General features: G+C 38.6%; 1 protein-coding gene across 2 annotated transcripts; it reads right to left on the bottom strand.

Moving 5' to 3' along the window:
* Positions 1–30: 30 nt before the first annotated feature.
* Positions 31–21,005, bottom strand: PGM2 (phosphoglucomutase 2). 2 transcript variants are annotated; one of them, XM_064710259.1, is made up of 14 exons: positions 20,907–21,005; positions 14,104–14,271; positions 13,157–13,263; positions 12,723–12,807; positions 11,443–11,526; positions 10,696–10,889; positions 9,398–9,587; positions 8,651–8,748; positions 5,993–6,173; positions 5,782–5,875; positions 4,581–4,710; positions 1,924–2,113; positions 1,198–1,331; positions 31–433 (listed from the first exon to the last, which is right to left on the bottom strand). In XM_064710259.1, the coding sequence occupies exons 2-14, from the start codon at positions 14,188–14,190 to the stop codon at positions 331–333; spliced, it is 1,677 nt and encodes a 558-aa protein (XP_064566329.1). In that variant the 5' UTR covers positions 14,191–14,271; positions 20,907–21,005; the 3' UTR covers positions 31–330. The 2 variants fall into 2 exon arrangements, with proteins under 2 accessions (XP_064566329.1, XP_064566330.1); XM_064710260.1 differs by lacking the exon at positions 20,907–21,005 and adding an exon at positions 18,625–18,799.
* Positions 21,006–25,414: the final 4,409 nt, after the last annotated feature.

Below are 25,414 nucleotides of genomic sequence, written 5' to 3'. Positions count from 1 at the left end.
AAAACAAATAAGTCACCACAAAACAGGCTGTTTGAGATATCAGAATATTACTCATATTTAATTAAAACAAGTTTTGATTGAAATACATTTGCAATCAACTTTTAGTTCATAAAGCTTTTAGTTCTGATTGGGTTTTTTTGGTCCATTAAGAGTAAAGGTACTACTTTCCTTCCAAAATAAGATATTAGAACCAAGAGTACCCAAAATAACTCTTAAAAGCAGAAGTCTTTATAGTCAGTTCTCAGATGTTTGGTCCTAAAAAACCTTAACTTCTTAAATAATGCAACTTCTAATTCTGCAAAAGCCAATCAAGGTAGTAATTTTGCTATTTTACTCAGTCTTTCGTTGAAGTTTGTTTTTTTCTGGTTGAAAGAAGTGTTTTTCAAGAGCATTGACCAATTCATCTAGTTCTTTCTTCAGCTGTTCAACATCACTGGAAAACAAAAATCACACAAACACAGAAAACAGTGAAACAATGGAAAGGCTAAAATATATAGTTTTAGTGTGAAGAATTTTTATATCTGTGGCATTGCTTTAGACAAACATTTAATATTAATGCTAGAAGTCTACATATTTGAGTTCTTACAGCAATCCACTGATGTTCACTTTCAACTGATATGCATGAAGGCTATGAAGAAACAGAATTGCACAATATAATCTAAAGTAGTATGACCAATTTGAGTTCAGAAGACTAACCATTACTAAATCTAAGTGACTAGAAGTGTAATTTTTATACCTGTAGCAGTATTCTCAGATGACTTTTCATCTGTGGAAAAGTATTACTTTCATTATATAAGTTAATAATAATCTTTAAGATTGTATGATTTCCAAGGCTACTGGTTAAGGATATAATTGCTAAACATGAAAGGATCTGAAATATATTAGAACACTTTATATTTAATTAAATATTTTTAAAGCAACTATGTACATAAAAAAGGGGTGAAAATATTTACATTTATTTAAGGCAAAATGTTTTTCCTGATACTGTTTTCACTGAATGTAAAACCAAGTGCAAAGTAATTTCAGTGACAAGAATGTGTCAACAAATTTTGCAGAGCTGAAGCTTTATACAAATACATTCACTAAAATGACTTTAGTAATATTATTTGACCATGGAGAGCTCTTATTTCTCTAAAACAATACCAAAAAGCCACACAGACTCTGTTACACCAAATGTACGGCTGTAAGTGACAATACCTGTTCCCAGGGGGTGCACAAAGTTCAGAATAGTATTTGATCTTGGGTTCCGTCCCACTGGTTCTCATTGTGGCCACTCCTCCATTAGCAAAAGTGAATGTTATCATTTGGCTGCTTTTACTAGTAGGAAGTATCTAGAAATATTAAGAATAGTTTTTTTAAAATCTTGGGAAGAGACTATATATAAAACCATGACTTGATGTTAAGTAGTATAACAAAAGTATCAGCTAAAATTATAGTTTAGATCTGTTTTCTTCAACCTTGTGGTCTTGAGACCACAAGGACAGCCTTGCCCTCAGCCTAGAATCTGGTAGAACAGCATCACTGCTAGGTAGCTCATTTCAAAGGTAGGCAATTTTTTACTGCTAATAGAAGTTGAGCTGTCATGGCATTTCCCAGGAGGAAAGGAAATGGAGATTGTGGAGAAACAAAATCCACATCTTAATAGACAGTTTAACTTGCACTCACAAGAGAGCAATGCAGATTGTTGTAGCAAGGCAGCAAGATCCTCCTACTGCCCTTCACAAAACTGCCATCTTGGAGAGAAAAACACCACAAAATACCCAACACCCTCTTGGCTTCCCTTCCTCTCACCAAGGCATAACAATTGCCACCAATCTAAGTTGTTTTATGACTCAGTATGTAAATATGTTTAATGTTTCTCCACAGAATGCTTTATTTATGTGTATATACATATGATTTACATGAATTTAGAAAGATACTTACAGCCTTTTGATCTGGCTGGCTGCTGTCATACCCAGTAGTCAGATCCCTTATTCCAGAAACTTTAAATCTACCACAAGATTTTGGATATGTATTTTTTCCATCAAAATTTCTAAGGTTGTCAAAAAGCTGTTGGATAACTTTAGGATCATGGCAGATGAAATATGAAGCTTTGGTAATATGGAAGCCATATCTGTGAAGATGCAATATTAGTGAATCTAGGAAGCAATGTCTTAAGAGTTCAACACCAGACACTTTATACAACCTTCCAAAAAGCAATACTGTACTCATGCTCATCCAGCTGATGCATCAGTTCTTGCCCTTACAATTTTAAAAATGTCCAAACAGCTTAATTATCCCATTTTACATACTTCAAATAAACCTCTCTGCTGATTTCTTTTATTGTTAATTATGAAAATTAAAAGTTTACAGCAACACCAGAAGAAAAAAGGATCCCATTACTGCCTTGAAGTGCTCCAACCACCATAGGAAGGGAAGAGATTACATCTAATAGCTTCTTTGAGTGGATTCCAGCTGACCTTTTCTAAGTAAGACAAATTCTAGACTGGTTTTTCCAATCACACTTCATGTGTCTCTACTAAGCATTAAAGTAGAAGTGTTTTTACTAAACCCAACTGTTCTGAACGTTGTCTCTCTACCTCACCTGTTTGCTGCCAGGTAATGTGATGCAAAGACAAATGACCTGGGTAACAATGACTTTTCAAAATATCATGTTGTTGAGAAACATACAAGCCTGGACTGGTTGTTCAAGTGAGCTCCTGCTACAGATCAAGACTTGATAAATATCCCTGATGGCAGTGAAAATCTGTGGTGCAGAATCTTCATTAGTACTAGGATGTTCACACTAGAAATCTGAATGCCTTCTTAAATAGGGTTATGTTTATACCTAAATGGACATCTTGAAGGTTAATAGTTAATTAGTCTTAAGAATTCAGTAAAGGAATTAACAAAACCTATCCTGTATCTGAAAGAAGTGATAAGCCTACTAGGACCACATCCTTTTCTTATCTGCATTTACTTCGAGACAGATTCCCCTTGTACATTTCCAAAATACAAAAGACAATTTCTTCTGCTTCAACTCACAAGGCAAATCTGACATAAAAAGTAAAGTAGTAAGAAGTAGGAAACTGCAACCCTGTATTAGCCACAAAGAAAAACATCAAACACATGCAAAACAAGCCCCCAAAACAAAGCAAGAACTCCCCTTCCAGCTCATTATCAAACAACAGTTTAATAGGGCAGATTTGTATCCTTCCCTCTGTCTTGTAGCTTTGCCACAAAGAGTGACCATGTGCAGTGACATCTTACAGACTGCTTCTATGCTGAAGCAGCTCTGAGTCCTTTTCAGTGGCTATGTACACAGCAGCACTGTGGCACAGCTCAATTCCACTCAGGCAAATACTCTGAGGTCAATCTGAAGCAGGTGTTTACTGTATTAATTAAAAAAAAAATGCAATAAAAAACCTCAAGCCAGAGGATGAATATTCAATTCTTGAATATGTACTTCCAGCTAGTAGCATTTAAGGGAATTCTCACATCAGACACTGTATCTGCTGCTCTAGATATGAATTCCTACTTCATGCTTTTATATCATACAATTTATCTATGCAGTCTAAGTAAGTCTTTGCCACTTGATTCCTTCCTAAAGGGACAATGAAACAAGCATGGCACACAAATGAGAACTCAGGACTGGCAAAACAAGCAGCACAAAGGCTGGAGTTTTCCAGTCTCTTGGTAGATTCCACACTCCCTTGTTAGTGTGTATGAAGAGCTGGAGAGCATCAAACAGCCTGTGCTGCTCCTTCCTTTAAAACAAACAACCCAAAATCTCCAGAAAACCCACTCCCTGCCTCATGAAATCCAATATTCATCTTTGCTATTGATTTCTTTGAACCCATAAAAAAAGAGCAAAAGAAAAGTAGTGCCTCATATGAAATGCTCTCAGAGGGGTACCCAGCTGTATATAGCCAAGAGTAATGGCCAGTCACAGCACTTCTGCATAATCAGCTCAAATCTCATTAATCAGGAGCAGAAAAAGAAAAGGAGAACCTAAACTCAACAACAATAATCTATCAAAAAAAAAAAAGACAGAATAATACAATAAAAAGCCTAACTTTAGAGCCAACTAGAATTAATTTAATCATAAGTAGCCCTGCAAGGACAGAAGCTGGCTTCTATGCCTAGCATAAATAAGCCAGAGTTACTTAGATCCATTCAGTCATCAACATTTTTGAGTGTCTGGCTCATTTAAGCAGGAAGAAGCACTATAATCTCTACAGCTCAGCAATAGAGCTACCCAATCTTCTGTAAAAGGACGCAAGTGCAGAACTTCCCAAAATGAAAAAACCTTTCAGGCAAGTGAAGAAAAACACCACAAAGATCTCATTACTAATAGAGAATTCGTAAGGTAATTATTGTTATATTTAAAATACCTTAAAACAACATAAAATAATGTCATAAATATATTCACATCCACAAGGCAGGAACATTTTCTGAAGATTACTATTACAGAATTGTCTTAATTGTACAATAATTCACATTTTATTTCTTTATAACTATAGGTTTCTATTGAGTCCCTATTAAGCCCAGTATGCGAAATCGAGAAAATCTGAAAAATAAAAAATTAGAATTGAACTCACTCATCATAGACAGCTTTCAGCTGCTGAGACAAAGACAAATTCCTGGTTGCCAAAAAGCTGGCCATCTCTGCAGTTATAACAGCAGCACTGACACCATCTTTATCCAGAACAGCAGGACAGCACATATACCCTAAACAAGAAACATTAGATTTAATTAGACATTTTTAACAGGAAATAGGAAGAGGAGGGAAGGTTAGCCAAACATCTTTGAAAGGAGAAATGCATATTACCATAGTACAGACATTTTAAAGTCAAACCAAAAGCAGAAAAAAAAAAAGTATCTTCTAATCAATGTTAATTTTAATAAGCAAGGTATTCAATGGAATTTCAAGACAGAGATTTGCATCATATCAGTGCCACATGCTCCCAGGTCTTTATGCAGCTTTCTAGAAAGAGAAATGCCACACTGCAGGAACAATGCAAGTATAGCATTGTCTCAAATGTGATTACCTTATAAGGTAGTGTAAGGTAACACTGATAATTATATGAGAAATTAGCCACATTTTCTCTGGTTTTCAGGTATTAAGATACTTAAAGAGCATTAGAGCTTTACAATTTTCTCCTCATGAATTCATAACTTTCATTTGTGGCTTTCAACCATGGCTTTCCAGTTCACAAATGTAATTTGGGGTAGTTTTTACTTTATTTTATTCTCATTTACACTAAATTTACACTTAAATCTGTCAGGTAAAAAAGCTCAAGTTCATGTCTGAAAATGTGTTTTTTTCTTGTTTTTAAAAAAAGTTTATGCAGAATTTGCAGTCCAAATCTGCACAGCCATGCTACTGCAGATATATATCCCTTTGCGCTAAGCAGAGATACAAAGGTTTTTAAAACTAGTATCAATTAGCAAAATAGATAACTATCTGCTACTAACTGGAAATACACCCATTGTATTGAGGACACCATTTTAACCTTTTGTTACATTTTACTTCATTACTGGGATGCTAACAGAGCACTGGCAAAGGCTGCCCAGAGAAATTGTAGGACATCCTTCCCTGGAGAGATTCAAGAACCATCTGGGTCCAATGCTGTGTAACATGCACTAGGACACCCTGCTTGGGCAGGAAGGCTGGACCAAATGACCTCCAACAGTCCCATCCAACCTCACCCATTCTGTGACTCTCTGCAATTCTGTCACTTTTTGTAGTAGTTCTATTTTCACTGTTTTGCAAGATATGGAAACAATTCTGTCTCTTACCTATAGCCTCCTCAAATGCAAAAAGAACAGCTTTCCCCTGGTCCATGAGCTGTTTGGCACGGTTGCCCATCCACTTGAAACCTGTCAGTGTTTCCTACAGCAGAGAGGAGAAATCAAAGGCATTAAAAAGAAAAGTGATGTTTTACGAACATATGACACTTTGTAGGAAAGATACTAAAGAACATGGAATAATGTGCAACATGTTGCTTACCTCAAAGTGAAAACCTTCCTTTAGTGCAATTGCTCTCAGGATTTTGGAAGAAACAGTACTGGATAACATGTAGACATCTTTAATGGCACGAGCATCCCTACTGTTATTTTTCCAGCAAGTGAAGATCCACCAGCCTAAAAGAGCTCCTAGTTCATTTCCAGAAAACACCTTCCATTCACCACTATAGGCAAAGAAATATTAGAAAGTACATGAAATCAAAGGATAATAGTGGGGGTTAAAAAAAAGAATCTACTGGTTCTTTTATGAATGAATATTAACAAATAAACCACTGCCTTGGAATTCCACATAACAGTAACAAGGTATCATGTGCTCATAATGAACAAACAAAAAAATTCCTTCCCCAAAGCATTCTGAAACTCTTACCTTTCTTCTCCATCATACACATAAGCTTTTGCAGTTATCCAAAGATGAAACAGTAATATTTCCAACACATTTTAAGTAAAACAAAAATGTTCAGCATACAAATTATAAACTCAGTGATTAAGACAAGCACAGAGACACAAAAATACAGTTCTCATGTGATCAGTATTTTTAGTTGACCTAGTGACAAATACTTTTAATTTAATCACAAATACATCAATTAGTCATTGGGAAGACTGGAAAAAAATCTTAAATGGGTTTAAAAGATTAATATTGATGAATTGCTAGAACAGGAAAAAAAATGAAGAAAAAAAGAAAGACAAATGTCAAAATTGCCAAAAAAATTCCCAGTCACAAAAGGGGACAGAGACACTTCCAGACTGACAAAACTAAGACCTACAGAAACAGTACCTGTTGTGAAAGAGAAGCAGACTCAGTCTCCTGCATTTATTGATGCCAACAGGCACAAAGCAATGCACAGCTTAGTGTAAGAGTGCTGAGAGAGTGTGCTCTACAGGAGGTTCTGTCAAAGAAGAAGTACAGATACTGTAGAAGCCTATATTAATATTTGATTAGTGTATGAAAAGCTAGGGCAGAAGTCTGAGAAGACACAGGACTGGAAGTTAGGAGACAGCTGAGACTGGCTAAACAATGAGGCAGCAGAATGAGAGATCACACTCTCACTGGTAGTGGATGCAATAAACTAACACCCCTCTTCAAGATTCTGGGAGCTCAGAGTTTTCAGACAAAAAGCAGGAGTGATTTTGCATTCTTGTTTTAACCCATCATAACTAGCATAATCTGAAACTTTTTATACCTTTTTCTCAATGCTGAATTGCCAACTGAGGCTGGCACAGACCAAAACCATTGAAATTAGAACCTTCCAACTAACACTGTCCAAGATACAGCAGAGTGTCCACAAAAGACCACTCTTCTTCCAAAGGCAGAGAAATCTTCTGAGTTCATGCTGTGAGGCTAATGAATTTAAAAACATCCCAAAACCCCAAAGAAAATACTGCTACTTTTAAAGCTACTACTTCAGCTTTTTTGGTTATCTGTTAAGCAAAATGGATATTTGCACTATCTCCTTTAACTGGACTTTTGAAATTTTTGAAAATCTAACTGATACAGATTCAACTATTTAATTCATCCACAACCACTGAGGACATCTAGCAGATGCCCATATCAGGTCTTGGGTACCAAAGACTGTTGCCATAATTTTACATCCTTCTCCTGGCTCTAATGCTCAGGAAACTCATATACGCTAGCCCAGCAGCAGATTTTTTTTTTCTGCTCCTCTGTAAGTTGAAAACCTTGAAGCTTATTTTCACTGAGGATTTACAGTTTATAACTGGTCAGATTAGTTTCTGCTTTATCAAGGAAGATAAAGGACAAACACCACTATTTGTAGATATGATACCAAGTGCTTGAACTTCAGCACTTGGTATCATATTTTCACTTTCTTTTATCAATCAGATAAAACCACAATACAGAAATGTAAACAATTGTAGAAGTGCAGGATATCAGAGGGCATGAAATAAGGAGACAGCCATATTGAGTCAGAACTATAGGTTACATCGCACAAATATGAACAATTTATTTTAAGCCCCTGACTGAGCAAGTTTGCCTTTTGTGATCCCCTTCTTTGACTGGGTATGCAAAGATAAAAAAATGCATATATAGGTGGTTCTTGAAGGGGAGAGTACAAATCACAACACTGAGAAGTACCAAACTGTGAAAAACTTTAAGGTGAAATGCAAATACATAACATTATGTAAAGAAGTGGGAAATTGAGCAAGAGAAGCCCAGATCATCTAATGTTTGGTTTAACAGGATTTGAGAAAGAAGATACTCATACTAAAGTACAAGAGATTATCAGGGAACAATACAGATTCTCCCAAATCCAAGTTATTGTTTAATAAATCTTGAATGAAAAAGTGTTTATCAGTCGTACGCAAAAAAAATTTAACTGAAAACCTACCTTTGAAAAAGTATAGCACAACAACAATTCACATGCTTCTATGCATGCCTAAACAACTGCAAGTGTCAACTATTTATTCAGGCTTCTGTACACTGTCTAACATTGATCATTATTTCATATCCTGCCTTTACTGTGGTCTGCTTCATACAGTCTTCTCACATTTCCGTGTGTTTTCAATAAAAAAAATTATTACTGTGACTATTTTTCCTCTGCAACACAAGCAGCAAGAATTCTCCAAATGAGCCTAACCTTGAGAGTAAAAAATGTCAACGGTTTGCATTACTTTATTACCATACCTCTCTTGTTTCTCTGCCACTGCCAGTCGATCAGCATCAGGATCATTTGCTAAAATGATTCTTGCCCCATCTTTTTCAGCCAAAGCAAAAGACAATGTCTGGAAACGTGGCAAGCAGGACCAGATGAGTATTAATATTCCCAAATAATATTTTCACTTTCTTTATAGGTTTTAATTCATTTTCCCAATTTATTGAATCTCAAACACCCAAAATCATTATGTGTCTCTCAAAAACCACAAAAACTTCAAGCCTGGCAGCAGAAAAACATAATCAGGACATTTAACTTCACCTACATCATTCCACTACTGTAGCCCAACTTAAAAGCTACCTAGATTTAATGGGATCCTTCAATAATAAAGTGTAACAAATAGTAGCAGAAATTCTAACCACCTGTCAGGACCTCTCCTGGTGTTGTATCAGAACAAAAGAGTAGAAGCCTTCCAAAAAGAAATAAGAAGATTATTATTTTATTTTTTTTAAGTAACTATCACTTTGTCCCATGTGCAGAACCTGCCCATTCTGTTAGAGAACAAAGTAGGTGAAAGTTAGAGCTGATTACTACCTGACTGATTCAAAGAGGGTTATGTCAATGAAAGGATACCAGCTAACTCTTCACTAAATGTAAGGCTCTGAAACAGATTAAAAATTGACCCTCCACCAGTATCTACAGCTGTGACTTCTGGCAAAAAGGAAACCACTGAAAGACATCACAACTATTAAAAAAAAAAAAAAAAGAAACCTATTTACCAGAACACCTTTGCCTTCCTCAGGATTTGGATACTTCACTGTGGGAAAGTCTGGATCAGGATCTTTCTGCTCCGGAACAGCAAAAGGAGGGCTAAGATCAAATGCCTTGAAAGCCAACTGCACAAATTTATGTCCTACGCCATGCACAGAAGTATGAACAAATTTCAGGTTTGTTTCCTTGTTGATGTTCCTGAAATAAAACAGGAAACAGTAAACTTGGACATGGAAGACTGTTCTGCACAAAACTGACTATATTTAGAAACAGATACAACTCAGTATTCTATATCACTGTTAAAATTATGAATTAAAGGAGGTCAGATTTTAAAAGCAATGGCTTGAAAATTGGCTTAGCCTAATTTTTCAACAATATGAGTCACTCTTGGCATCCAATATCCTAGTATGTGCAAATCACTGGAGTAAGAAAGTACAGTCTACACATTCCAAAGAAGTTGAGTGAAAAACAAATACAACTGACTAAAGAGGCTCTTCATCCCCAACTCTAGCATTTAAACCCCCAAAGACTGAACACAGTGAGTCAACAGCAGCTTGCCCAATTTGAGCACACCCATTTTTAGGAAGAAATAAGTGATGGGCATGTCTAAAATCATGCACACTCCTAGGGAGACATTCAATTCCAATTCTGGAAAAGCAGGGTAATAGCCCCAGCTTTCTAGTAACTCCTGACTGGTTTTAGCAAGAGTAAGAACATGGTTACTGCTGGTCAAAATTTCTACATAAAATAAGCAGATCTAAAAGGTTGATACTCCTCTACTACATAAATCAACCCTAACTGTTCACCAAGAGAAACATCCACTACATTTTGCTAAGTAAAGATTTTTACTGAGCAAGTGACAGGAGTAGGCTGTTGTAAGGTACCCACGGCTACCAGGAGCATAAGCAAGGCTGGAATGACAGAGCAAGACCTTCTTGTCCAGAAATGGCTTAAAAAACTGTCTCTCTGAGAATCTTGTTTTAAGGCTGGGGGGGCATCCATGCCATGTCCACTTCCAGCAGCCCCAGTCTTGCTTGGATAATGCATGGCCATGAAAATACTGGGAGCTATCACCAGAAATTTGGTCACTCTGCTGGGTTAGACTTCTCCCAGGACAGCTTTATGAACTGGCTTACGACACCACCACACAGCTGCCAGTGCAACCCCAAAAGATGACAAAAACACACAGGCAGAAGAACTGGGTCATGGCAGGATTGTGGCCACCCTCACTTCCATCAATTTGAACTGCCCTGCTAACATACTAGATGGAATATCCTGTATTCTTTAAGGAAGTAACAGGAGTCACCTGTAAAAGCATTGTTTCTGTATGTCTTTGAAGTACTCCTTATTGACCATGGCATATGGATCATGAAGCAGTGGGCTGCTATCAATCAGTTTGTCATCCCAAGCCTGAGGCCACGGCTCTTGGTTCTCCTCAATAGCCTGAGAAATTCCTTTGTCATGAGGGGAAATGATCTGAGCACCATTTTCCCAGTAAACCTAAATAAAAAATAGGTAAGTGAGTATTTGATCATAAATCTTATAAGATAGTTTTATGTTTTTTGTTGGTTAAGCTACAGTACATTCACTAAAGTATTACAGTAAATTAGGCTTAGGTATACCCAAAGTATCCTGTTAATATTCTCAGCTTTTCTTCTCACATCCAATTTTTATTCTATTAAAAAAACTAGTTCAATCTTATCAAAGATATCAAGATCCATAATGAAACACAAAACAATGCCCAATCATTTACTGAGAAAACTTCCATTTTTGTATTTTGGAAACAGTCTGTATATGACTGCCCAGCTACTGTGACTGGTGCACAGGCAATTCAGCTGTGTTTTTTTCAGTGCATAGCAGATTACAATGGCATCCTGCTTTCTAGAGCAAAGATTTTAATTATATTATTAGCTTAACATGACACTAGCTTTAAATACATAGAAGAGATGGAGAGACTAGTAATTAAGTCTATACCATGATAGGAACTAGATATAATTGCATTAGTTTCTCCACATGGAAAAATAGAGCCAGAAAATAGATCACATTAGAATACCTTGTAACCATTGTCTTGTTTTGGATTATGGGAAGCAGTAACCATAATTCCAGCACAAAGCTTCAGATGAGTTACTGTGTATGGCTGTAACAAGAGAAAGTTACTTGAAGTGGAATGTGCAACACATTATATTTCTTCTCATGCATAGATAATACTTCATAGTATGAAAATAAAGTCAAGATGTGATTCCTACACACTGACTCCCTAAAGCAGAAGCTAAATAGTACTTGTTCCACCAGACTCCATGTGGCACAACTTTAGCCCTTGTTTTTTCTTGTGCATTTTCCCACTTATAAGTTATTAATGTTGTTCCAGATGCTTTGTGAATCTCTAGTGCCTTTCCAGAAGGAAGCCAGAGGAATGGAAGGAAGGAAGCTACTGTGGAATGACTGGAGGTACCCAAGGCCTTAGAGGTGCCAGGTCTGTTGGGGTAATGACACAAATCAGCACGGGGCAGAGAACTGCAGCTCAAGCAGTCTCATCCTGTCTTTTGGGAGCAGCCTGGAGAGCAGCTACTCCATCAGGGTTCAGAAGAGAATTGTTTTGGAGAGAGCTCTTATCAATTAGCTCAAAAGAGATGAGTGAATTAAAAATCAAAGGTTATTCATGAACACAGGTCCAATTTGTGTTTACTCCTGGCTCTTTATTTAATACTGAAATGCAATCAACTGCAGTTCTTGCAACACCACTTTAAACTACACTATGAAGAATTTGACCCTAAATCTTCCAAAAATTGTATCAGTATAAGAATGCCATGCAGAAAGTCTTTATACCACTGTGTTCTGTTTGCAATGCTCACTGGAGCAACTGGTATAGGGAGAAATTATTGCTTTTAGGACAAGGGCCAAGAGCAGGACTTTTCTGTGCTGCTCTGGAGACACCTGGTGTTCTGATGGGGGCATCGTGGACACAATTCAACAACCCTTCTGACAAAACATCACTGCACTCCAACAACGTGCTATTTTGGATTCAATACCTGCCCTTGGCCCCTCTTCCCCTCAAAAAAAAAAAAAAAGTACAAATAGCCAAATGTGAGTGCATGTTTCAGACTTCAGACTCCACAGGAATCCACTCACACTCCACATCATTCCTTCTTTTCCTATGGATGTTGTAAGCTATATATAGCTAAATAAGTACAAGACTCTCTGCAGGAAGAGCTTAAAAAGTAAGAACTGGTTTTATGTAGTTATCCTAATTTAAGTAATGCAAGGTATCTGACAGAATTTGTGTACATTTAAAGCAGATAATGTAATAAAAAGATATAATAAAAAAAAACCTACCACAAAGGGAGTTGGTATTATATCAGAGAATAGATAAACTGGAACTCCCTGACTGATGAAGGTATTGGCAGCAAGTCTTGCAAACCTAAACAGGAAGAAAAGATACCTAGGGAATATATTCATTTTCTTGCCTATTAGTTTCCTAGAAGTCACAGCTTTCCCTCCCACCCTAATGCAATTACAAAATCCCAACAAAAACACCATCACTTATCAATATATCTCAATTATTGTACATACCCAATTTACATGTGTTCCCTCACTATTCCCAAAAGACAAAGCACAACACTAAGAGCTGCTTTGGCATTACCAGTATGTAAGAATACTGTAAATCCCACACATTAATTCACTTTATAGAAAGAAAATACAATTGAACTAGATATAAATCCATCATGAATAACACAAGGTACCTACAAAACACAAAACCTAAGAAGTACCTTTTGCTACTACCTCCACTGGAAAGATGAGCACGAGCATCAAACCCAATCACAACTCCTCTCTTTTTCAGGTCACTGAAATTCTTCTCGAGGTATCTGCAAAATCCCTTAAGACAACAACAAATCCACCTCATTAACCCAATCTTGATGTTTAATTTATCATCACATGAAGATAATTGCTAAGATGCTGATGTCTTAGGAAGCTGAGCACACATGGCATCTCACTGAACTGCTCTGGGATTCAGCTTGTGCAAGACCAATAAACACCAAGAAAACCTTCAAATCAATACTGCAAATCCAGACAGCATTTAAGTACTTTTTAAAATATCAGAATCAACTCCAAAAAGGAACAAGTAACACAATTAGTCTTAATTGCAGGTTTTGAGAAATGATTCAGCTGTCATAGGTCTCACATGAGGAAGAGAACAGCTGGCCAGCATTTCAGGTTTTTAACCAAATCTCACCCTTAATAAGGGCATCTCTTTAGCACATGATACATCACCACTCCAGGCTGCAGTTATTCAAGGCTGTGGGTTTTTTTCCCAAGTAGATCAGTTTTAGGATCCATGTATGTATACATACCTTCACTGCCTCTGTGCAAAACCATGTCTAGCACACACAAAGCTTAACCAAATGTTGGCTACCTTTGGGGTTTTTGTAGTTGTTACAGCAGCACTAACTGTTGCACTTGAGTTTAACAGCAGCTGTGTGTACATTAAATTGCAAAATCAAATATGGAAAGTAACTTCTTTTAATGGTTTAATAGCTTCTCTCTGCTTGTTTTCAGACAGCATTCAGCTAATAATTATAATTTAAATTACTTCTAAAAACTGGAAGAATAGGAGAGAACTTGTACTTCCATAAAATACTCATTTGCATGCCATAAATCAGGCTCCTCCATTCATATACACAACCAGTTAAGTGAGATAAAGTGCTAAACACAATACCTGGGTTGTCTGGATAATAGTCAAGTCATTCATGTGGGAAATCCCTGCTCCCATGGCAGCTCTGAGCCCTGCTGTGCCAAACTCCATCCGTGAGCCAAAGTATTTCTGCAGTTCTCCGGCATTTCCTTCCGCAAGCAATTGTTTCACGATTGCGTAAGTTTTTGGATTCTGTTGACACAAAATTCAGATATTCTAAATGAGGTTTTGTTCGTTTTAACAGAACTGACTTTCTGTCCCACTCTCTGGGTTTCAGTATCAAAACATGGCACACAACTTCAAGAACAGCATGAGTCTGTCTTCTTAATTTTAAATCAGTACAACCTCAAGTATTACTTACTTTACACTTCTCTCCTTAAGTGAACGTGCTACCTGGACAGCAGTGTGTATATATCTCCCACAATCTGGGATGTTAAAAGACTTCCAAAATGTCTATTTTAATGTTTTCTATTTTTAAAAACAAAACAAACAAAACACAGCACTTCCACAATTCAGAGAATTTTTCCTCATCACAAGAACTACACTAAACATTTAAGAAAGTAGGGTAAACTAATTATTAAGAAATATTTGTTATTTCTATAGCACTACATGTAGAGTTTAAAACAAATTAAATCATAACCTTGTCCCAAGACTGGCTAGCACCAGAGGTAGCAGCAAAACTAAGCAGACTGGGCAGAAGTTAATTTCCAACATGTTTGCAGGTAATGCTTGCAAAAATAAACATAACCCCAGGATGAAAGCCTAGAAACTACAGACAAACTCCTAAATAAAATTACTCAAGAGTGGCAACAAAAAGGCCAAGTCAGACCACTTGAGAACAGTGAGGAGTTTCTGTCACTGCTTTTCTTGATATATTGCTTCCAGATTCTCTATTGTTAATTACTCTTTTTGCTTCCAGACTTAGGGAATCAGCAAAGTCCTGTATGCCTCAACTTTTCAATGTAATAACATGAGACTTGTGAACTTCAGTGTTTGATTTCTTGAGAGCCAAGAGGACAGGTGGCAGGTAGCAGACTCCTGACAACATGATTACCTGAGAGGCAGCAGGTTACTCACTGCATGAGCGCACACTCATTACTCTGGAGTACAAAGATTCTCATTTCCAAAGGGACACAAACTTTGATTTCTAGGCAATTAAATGAACTCATAAAAGTCATAGACTTTACTATTTCCTGGATGACCTAGGTATGCTTACAGCAAGGGAAAGCATATCATTCTAGGCAAAAAAAGGAAAAAAAATTAAATATAAAACCACGTATCTTCTGCAGATGCAGAAAATGCTGCAAACACACAGAGCAGTAGGCATGTGAGTGAGTAAGTTTCATACAAAGGTATAAACATTCTGCACATCAAACGAAGACCAGAGTCAGGATGTCCTAACCACTGACCTGTGCACCCACTGCCACAGGACAAACAACATAATTTAAATACATACTGGAAAAGCTAAAGAGCCTTTAGTGCTAATGAGCAGACTGCATAATGGAGAATAAAGTACAGTATTAAAAAAAAATTCAGCTTCTTGAGTGCAATAAACAATTAGGTACCCCAGAATTACTGATCTCCAGTGCAAAAATTGCCAATTTACCAGTCCAAGAATGTTGGCACTGACACTTCCTTGCAGGCAGCTTGACACAATTACCTATTATTATTGAGTAATTATATTGTGTAAGAATAAATATAATTCTATGTTGTTATAGAATATATAGGACAGCATAACTGAGTTCAGGTTGTTTACAAGTTGATGTCAAGTTTTTGCTTTAACATCAGGCCTATGTCTCAAAGGTAAAGCTGGATGACACCATTTGCATCCAGTTTTGTACACTGCCTAAAAACCTTTTAATTTCTCTGTGTGAGCTTTGTGCACATGAGTCATCTCTTAATACTGAAAGGAGCATGTTTTTAGGTAGATACCACACACATTTCCACAGCGGTTTGACAGACTAGAAGCTGCAATGTCAATGCAGAAGGACATCAGGAGCATCCTGCAGTTCTCATAGCCAAGGAGTTTTTTGTTTGTTGTTGTTAATGAAATTTCCCAGGTTTGGCATCTACTGTGAAACTAGAGGGATTCTCCAGTTTTTAAAGTCTGGTTAAATGCCTATGTCCAAATGGCTGCTCAAGTCATAAGAGTTTCAGTCCAGATAATTTTCTAAATTGAAAACTTGATTGCATAAATTTACTTGTTCCCCACTGCCTGCCTCCACCCCACACCAAATAATGGTAACAGCCAGGCCAAGTCTGTTCAATACGGCAGAAAGATTTTTCAAGAACTACTGTTACCATTTTAATGGCTATTTTCTCCCAAGAATTTGCCTATTTTTTCTTTTGTGGAGAACATTACGATGACATTGTACACAGCTTAGTAAAAAAGTAATGTTGGTTTTGGCTTTTTCTTCTGCTTAAAAAAACTCTCCCCAGCTTCTCTACCAAAGAAGGACCAAATTGTATCAGAAGGATGAAGTGCTAGCTTTCCTCTCTGATTCTCTCAGCTTTTTCTGCTCTCAAATTAAACAGATGAGTATGGGAGTACCATTTTCTGTGAATACAGTGGCAGATGATTTAATACCAAGATAATAACCACTAGTGCAATTAGCTTGAACATCACCTGGCAACACTCGAGTTATTTACTTTAATCTACACTACAGGAAGGCCCAAAGAGTTATCATCAGTAGAGGAGTCCCCACAAGGTTTTACAGGAGAGGAAAAACTTCTGACTAAACAGATTTTATTTTTACTAAAACCAGAAGCTACCTTCCATTCATAATTCTATGACTGATAATAGAAAGAATGAAAAATATGCTATTACTGTAATGAGCAGAATGATGAAAACAGCCTGGTAACAAGCACAGTAATTGCCATGTAGGTAGAAACTTCCAGTTAGGTCAGCAGGACTGCCATCAGCCATAAGGACCTGCTCTTGCAGACAATTATTTTGTAAGAAACATGGCGCTTATCATCATTAAATATTAACCCATCTCTGCAAGTCAAAAAGGAACTTTTTTTTATATCAGAGTAAATGGACAAGGGTTACATCTGATTTTTGTGTTGCTCAATAGAAACATGCAACAGCTCCCTGAGAAATTAAAATACCTCATCATTTTTGAGCAATCAACAATGGGTATTGCACACTAGTCAATTATTACTTTGACAAAGATGCAAGTGCTAACAGAGAGCTAAACTTTCAAAAGTAAAGATGCTACAAGGGATACTGCATTAGATTTCCAGAGGGTTTAGCAAAATAATCAGAATAAACAGTTGAAAAGCAAGTTATTACACAGAAGACAGGAGTACAACTAACGCTGGTCAGGGAAGCTACGTAAATAAGAAGTTCTAGAACCAAACTATATTCTCAAATTTAATTAAACTGGGAAAAAAAGGCACAAAAGCTTATTGGCATTTGATATGTTGCATTAGCATTTCTGAAAAGACGATTGGTTTGGCACTGGTCTATCACTAATAAAACCAGAACTGAGTAACTGGTTGGGTAATCAGTTTACTGATTTTAATGAAGAATCACAACAAGCTCAAGGTACTTCTAATGACATCCTTTAGAACTTGGAAAAATACTAATAAAGAGAATTAATGTATGTTTCCACTGATATTTTTGAAATAAGCAGAAGATGCCTTACCAAACAGGTATGTGTGCTGCACAAAACTCAGAGAGCATTGTTGAATGCTCAGCCTGGGGGAGCCCATTAGTGACTGAAGAGGGGCAATGGCCAGTGAGTTCCACACAGCCAAATGAACAAATTATATGAAAAGGGACATGACATGGAAACTGCAAACCAGATGTCCCAATAGAGGCCTGCATCTCAGCGAGACCGGCAGCAGCAAGCAACTCTATGACCATTTCCAGAACACCACTATGACAAGGTATTTCTTTAGGTATGTGGAAAACAGAAGCACACAGAAGATTTTACTTCAGCATTTTGTGCTGTCAAAACCAAAGGTAAGTCTCAACAGGAAGAGAAATAACACCTGAAAAACACAGGACTGACAGCCTCTATATATCCAAGTGTTTTTGAAGTGAGCTCCCATGTCCTTTGGGATCGATATTTTAGGAATTTGAAGGTACCAGGAGGTTTTGAAGAGTGAGAGACAGGTAACACGACAATGTATGCTGGTCTTTAATAATTTAAGTGTACCACCTGCCCTGCGACTGAAGTGGTTCGGAACAACACAGGCCCTTTTGAAAAAGGCGCTCAGTGCAGCTAAGAGCCAGACTGAGAGACCAGCCGGGGTGCTTCCACACGAGAGCAGCGGCGGCCCGGCAGGTGACGGAGCCGCAGCACCGGACGGGGGCCCCGCAGCCCCAGCTGCGCCGGCTCCGCCGCGGGACGGGAGGGGATGCACGGAGGGGCGCAGGGAGAGCTCCCCTTTGTCAGAGAGCTCTGAAAGCAGAGCCAAAGGAGCAAACAGGCGCTTTCACCGCACCCCAATCCGGCACAGTGCAACAGCCGGGCGTCACGCCGCGCCGCCGACCCCTCTGCAGCCCGCACCCCCATGGCGCCCGCCGTGCCTCACCTTGTCCCACAGCAGCCACTGCTCGGCCGCGCGGCGCAGCGCGTCATCCCCCGCCGAGCCCCGCGCTGCCATCCCGCTCCGACCGAGCCGCCGCCACCGCTCCGCTCCTTCCTTCCCTCTTCCGGAGCGCGCCCGCCCCGCTCCGCTCCGCCCGCCGGGCCGCCCCACCTCCGCCCCGCCCGCCTGCCCGGGCCGGGGTCAGGGCCGGGGCCGAGGCCACGGCCGGACAGAGCGGCCCCGCCTCCGTGCTGCTCGGCGAGGCCGGGTCGGGGCCCTCGCTTAGAGTGGGGGATTAATAATTTCTTTCCCCCGGGCGCTGAACGCTGTCAGGTGGGGCTGCGGCTGCCGGCCCGGCGGAGCCCCGGGCTGCGCTGAACGGAGGAGGAGGAGCAGCAGCGTTCCCAAATAACCGCGGGAAATCAGCAGGGACACAGCCGCCTCCTCCGCAGCATGGCTGGCGGAAGAAAGTAGCGCTGTTGTTAGAAGCGTCACAGTCCGCGGGCATTGGACTGAGGCGACTGAGATTCCTTTTTATATAGTCAAGATAAATGAGGGATGAGCTCGGGAGCACTCTAATTTAGGATAAAGATTGTAACTAGAAGATCTTTAAGGTCCTTTCTGACCCAAAATGTGCTATGATTCTAAAATTTTCATAGACATAATAACTTGTACCTTTCAAGATTCTTGAAAACCTTTAAAGTTCATTAGTACATTACCAGAATGCACGCGAACAAGAGAAATTCTACACATCACTTGCAAAAATGTTAATGCACATCCTTCTGATATTCACTACCGATCAGTGAAATAATTGTTATGATACCCTTACAGAAAAACTGTTAAGGTGAAACATCAGAGGAACTGAGGAATAAGAAAATCAGAAAAAAATATGTTGTTTGACTGCTTTTCTGATCATCTGTTTTCTCTATTGTTTTGATCCTTCTCATTTAACCCAGCTCCTCTGGCCTCTGGACCTCTCTGGTGGAACACAAATCTGACCTCAGCTGCAAAATTAGAAAAAAAAAAGTAACTGAATTTCACTCAGGAAAATGGGCTGTGTTCCTTCTACTGGAAGTAAAGAACAGGTTAATATGGCTTTGATTGAATAATTATTATAGCATGGTGGCTTTGAGAGAAGCCTGAGCTGCCAAGTGCTGCTCTGTCTAAACAGTTCCTATAACTAAGCTTGTGTTTTGATTGGAATCTCCTGTAGATGCCATGATGAGCCACTCCATCCTGGTTGATTTCTTACAGATTTTTTTGAGCAAACATACAGTGCAGAGAGCACTGAACCATCTTTCTTGCCTAACAAGATTTCTGTCTTCAACTTCCCAAAGTACTAAGGGAAACAGCAGTCTGAGTGCTCTGGAGCTTCAGGACAAGGTGTTTTGGAGGTTTCCCCTATATTTTACCAGCTTATATCTGAAGCTGGGCTAGACCAGGGGATGCAAATCTGCAGGGAGAGCCATAAGGAGTGACTGGGATTTCCCTGTTTAACTCTGCAGCACAGGCCAAGGCACCCTGAGAGTGGTGCAGATGCAGAGCTGTGTTGCAGGAGTTGTGAGGCTGCTGAGAAATGTGAGGTCACTGTGAAGGTGCCATACAGGAGGAGCAGGTTAATTTGCCAGGGGGGCCAAGTCCTGAATCTGAACTCTTGTAAGGGATATCCTATCCAGGTGCTTTCCAACAGTGCTTCAATGGGAGCAACTGGAACATCCCTTTTCCCCCAAGTTTAGAGGATGGGGCAAATGAGCAAAGAGCTGGCTTTGTGGAAATGTCACTGAACTTCTACATGCTGATCAAAGGCAGGAAAGAAGCAATCCCAGGAAAAAAAAGTAAGATTTTCTTATGTGAAGAATGATACGGCCACTACAACACTGACTTTGTAAAGCACCATAACAAAGTATTGCCACTGACTCAACCAAAGGAGGTGACAGATTCCTGGAACATGTCCTCTTTCCCTCAAATGCCTGAGGGTGGCTAGAAATCAAGCAGGTTTTCTTTAGGATGAACCAAAATGGTTATCAGGATCCATTACAGTATAGGCCCAGCTGCATCAGAGAAAAACTCCTTAAAAGTTCTTGTCTAATACCTTTTGGGACTGCTCTGAGCAGAGTGGTCAGAACCTTGCAACTTGCAAAGTGTCACTGTCCTGAAAACTTCATGATCTAATGACACCAGAAGAGGCTGAAAATGAAAGAATAGCCAACTGCTGCCTGTCGTTGCTGCTGTGATGAACAGTTTTTCATGAAAACTGTTGTCATATTATTGCAAAAGTCCCATACCTTCTTGTTGATTTTCTCACATGCAGCTCCTCACAGCACTAACTCCTTCTTCAGAGTACAGTAAACAAACTCCAACTCTTTTGTAGTACTTGTCTTCTTATTGGACACAGCTGTGGCCTATTAAGGGCAGGCCTGTTCCTGATCTTTGGTGATTGGTACAGCTGCAACTCCTCAGGTGTGAGACTGCCTTCTGCACTATCTTTGTTTTCTTACATTCTATCCCTCCACAGAAAACAATACAGTGTAAATTATTTCAAAATACTGCATAACTTTACAGTAAGATCTTCCTAGTGATTCTTTCAAAAAGTGAATTTCCAATAAAGAATTCAGAACCCAACAGTATTTCATGAGAAGCCCTAGATACTGAGTTGAAGAAAAAATGGCTGACTGCATGTTAAAAATCAGATAAAATGGAGACATAAAGGATGAAGGGTTTTTCCTTTTTTTTTCTCCAGCTGTTACCAAACCCAGCTGAAATTGATAAAACTTTAAATATCCATTCAATAAACCAAGTAAGTTTGCTGACTTTATACTCTGTTTTTGGAACTCAAAATACTGTGTCAAACTTTAGTTGGGTCTTCTTCAAAACAGGTGGAATCATTACTAAATTCACATTAATGCTAGAATTTCAGTATGTGGGGTACTTAAAGCATCCCTCTTGACCTACACTTTCTGAAGTGAAACATTTCAATGAACACTGAATGTTATAACTTGAGCTCAGTGTGGCTGCAGCTGCACAGGCTTTTCACACCAAGTATGAACTAAATGGCATTTGTCTGTTAGCTGTGATAGGCTTTAGCCTTAACACCACAGCAGCAAATGGCTTATTTAGCTTGCAGACAGGAAGAGCAATGAATACATTAATGGTGCTCATCAATATCTTCAGTCAAGTTTTGAATTTTATGTTATCTGCAACTATATGTTGTACAGAGGGATTTTTCCAATATATATAAATATTTGAAGGGAGGATGCAAAGGAGAAAAAGAGCCAGGCTTTTTTCAGTGGTGCTCACTGACAGGACAAGAGGCACAGACTGAAACAGAGGAGGCTCCAGGTGAACATTAGGAAATACTTTTTCACTGTGACAGTGACTGAGCACTGGCACAGTTTGCTTAAGGAGGTTTTGGAGTCTTCATCCTTGGAAATATGTAAAAGCCATCTGGACATGGTTTTGGGCAGGTGGGTTTTGAGCAGGGAAGTTTGACCAAATGACCTCCAGAGATTTTCTCCAACCTCAACCATTCTGTGAATCTGAGAGGTTGATACATTCTGTAATTATGAGATGTTGTATGTTCTGGCAAGGAACCGAAACTTTTCATTGCTGACTTCTGCAGTATTGTGATACAGATGTAGAGAAAATTTGTGAAATGCTAACAGAAAGTGAATGTCACAACCAGTGATATTTTCTTGTTGTATGTACAGATATTACATTTAAATTCTTCTACCCAGTTCCCCCATTTTCAGTATGCTTTTAGTGCATGATCATTCTCCATTTGCAGCCAGCTGGGAAATAGCCATTTGTGTTACCTACAGAAATAAAAGGACTAAGGATTATAGACTAAGGATTATATAATATTACTGATGACAAGTTAAAGTTAGCTTTAGTTCTCAGAGCTTAGAGTACACACTTGTCTTAACTTCACTACTTTAAGCAGTCTGAAAATTTAAAGATATTTTATTAGTTTTCACTTTCATCACTAGCTTGAAATACTAGTAGGGGGCAGGAGAGAAAAAAGCTTTGATTCTACAGCACAGATTGACTGGGAAACTGTGGTGCACATTGCACGTTTCAAAAAGAACATATAGCCCTCAGAAGAGGATGTTGTCTTAAATAAAGCTCTGCTCTTGTAACCTGATGAAAGGGAAGGGGGAAGCAGGGGAAGAAAAGGAAGGATGTGGTGGTTATTGTATTCATGGCTTGAATTTTAGTATTTGTTCTCCACTTCTGTTGTCTACCAGCTAACCCAAGGATATGTCAGATTATTTTATGTTTCCTCTTTGAAATTTTTTGCTCCATTGTTTATTGTAAGCTACTTGTTCACAACTGAAAGTCTTTTATAATTTCCACTGTTTGGCACAGACTCCTGATCTCTGGTAGTCAGGCAGATCTTGGATCCTGTGGCAGCAGAACTATGAAAACATGCCTTTTCTGTCTTGTTCTAGACTGCATTCAGTTTCTAGGTTCAAGGATAAATTAACTTATCTTTGTTCAACACATAGGACAAAGAGCTAATGCCAGTTCTTTTCAAGTGTATTTTGGATTGCTGCCCTTCTCTTACATCTTCTCTTTTGGTAAAGACCAAAAATACATGCGGAAGTGAAAAATAAAATTAGTCAGACTAAAAAATGCATGATCTTGAACTCACCTCTTGTGCAAATGATTTAAATTATGCTGTGACAAAAAGAAACATTTGATCTTATGGTTTCATGGAATTCAAGAGTAATATGCACAGTTTATTTTCACCTAATTCCTTTATAAAAGAAGTGAGTAGGGTACATTATTTTTATATATGTCTTTTAGTTTGGTTGTGATTAAAATTTATTCCCTCCCTAGGTAATTTTCTGGATATCTAGCAGAACCAGGCCTACAACTTGACTTCAATAAAATTGTGCTGTCTGTTATAGAAATGGGATTGAGAGGGATTCTGATAGTTCTCTCACCCTACGTAAAGGAAAGCTTTCCTTAACCAGGATTAGTTATTAGAGTAAAAGTAAAAAATTCGAAACTGGTGGCAGCATAAATATACTGGATAGATATTTGCCTTAACAACAATAAGTTATGAGGATTTTCATAACTTGTTATGAAAACGTAACAAGTTTCCCAAAAATGTTAAGCTGCTAAATCCAACTTTAGACTTTTAAGTAAGCTATTTCTCAAAAGTGCTGAACCTGCAGCAGTTCCCATTGAATGCTCAGGCTTGTAAATGCATGGCTGAGAGGCACGATGGCAATATCAAAGGGGAAAGGCGGTTCTTTAAAAAAACTGGCACAGTATGCTTTTATAATATATAGCTACACGCCACAGTTTACACCACTAAAGTTGACATATTTGTTTTACAGACAGCAAAACTGAGCTCACATGCAAAAGATTTATCTGATGTCCTGTTGATGAAGGAAATAGTATCTAAAATTTGGAAAGTTAGTAGAGCCACATTTCCATTAGAAAGCTGCTCTAACAAGGCAGTACTAAATTCCCTACCTTGTTTTTCCTGAATAAATTAAAAAATATTCAATTAAGGAACTGACTTTAAAGGTGTAGCATCTTATTAATGAAGATTACTCTTGGCAGAGGAGATAAGCATATCCTACTGAAACCATACAAGAACTAAATGAAAGGCTATACTGAAAAATTTGCACAGTAGGGCTTAAAATGGCCTCAAAAAATTTGGACATTGCACTACAGTACGCTTTTTAAACAGCTTCATTTTTGGTCTGCACAAAGTTTTAATTAAAATGAAGCAGAATAATTAAAATCCCTCAAAGGCCAAGTTCTTCCAAAGGCGAGTTCAGGCGTCAGGCAGTGCTTTGGTGGGCACAGGCTGCCCTCTGGCGGTCACAGCAGGAATAGCGGCCGAGGCATCCGCCGCTCCAAGGGGAGCTGGAGCTGCGCCCGCGGGTCACCCTTACAAAAAATCCCCCCCGTTTCTGCTAGATAACAATTGTTTGATAATGTAGTGTTAGTATTCCTGTTATTTGGGGCAGAACCTTCCTCTCCTTCTCTTTAGATTTAGACAATCGAAAACGAATATCAGTGAATAAAAAATAACTGCACTCTTTTTTTATACTGCTTCAATATTCCTATTTCCAGAGTTTTCCAGTATCAAGAAATAAAAAGAAATACTGAGAACATAATAACATTCTATAATTGGAATATTTCCAGTTATAGACATTTGACTGGACAGACTGATATACACCTACAAAAGTCAGAAAATGGAAAAAGAGGTTGGGAGAAAGTGAGGACTGAATGACACAAAATCCCAGATGTCAGTAGGGCAGTTCTCCACAGAATGATTTACTATACATGGGTTTCCTGTTAGGCATCCACTGGAAATATTACAGCCCTCAGAAGAAACAAACAACCAGCAATGTAAGCTTTACTTATGTGTAAAACAGGGGAGGGATAACTCAGCAATGCACAAAGGAGCAGAAGTAATCCACCATCCTAAATTAACCTGAAAATGCTACTATCTCTTACTTGGAAAGACTTGTAAGCAGCAATCTGTGTGACAGGCAAGGATCACATGTCAATGTTTCCTCAGATGATTAAACCACAGTAACTATATTGGAGCTGGTAACCTTTGCAGCTGTTAAAACAGATCTGTGTTCCTATTTTCAGGTACAGAGCTCCTTGCCCTGCAATGCTCAGCTGAACTGATCTAGATACCCAGCCTTATTTATGTGCTGCCAACTCCAGAAGCAGCTGTGGACTTTGTGACTAGAAAGTAGATCAGTTAGATGTCCTCTAAAAGGGTCAAAGCTTTGGCTGACCCTTTCAAAAATCACAAAGC

The sequence above is a fragment of the Zonotrichia leucophrys genome, chromosome 4 (assembly GCF_028769735.1).
Source record: "Zonotrichia leucophrys gambelii isolate GWCS_2022_RI chromosome 4, RI_Zleu_2.0, whole genome shotgun sequence".
In the NCBI taxonomy this organism is placed as follows: Eukaryota; Metazoa; Chordata; class Aves; order Passeriformes; family Passerellidae; genus Zonotrichia; species Zonotrichia leucophrys.
Note: the sequence above shows the minus strand (reverse complement) of the source record. Positions and strands in the feature narration are given on the sequence as shown.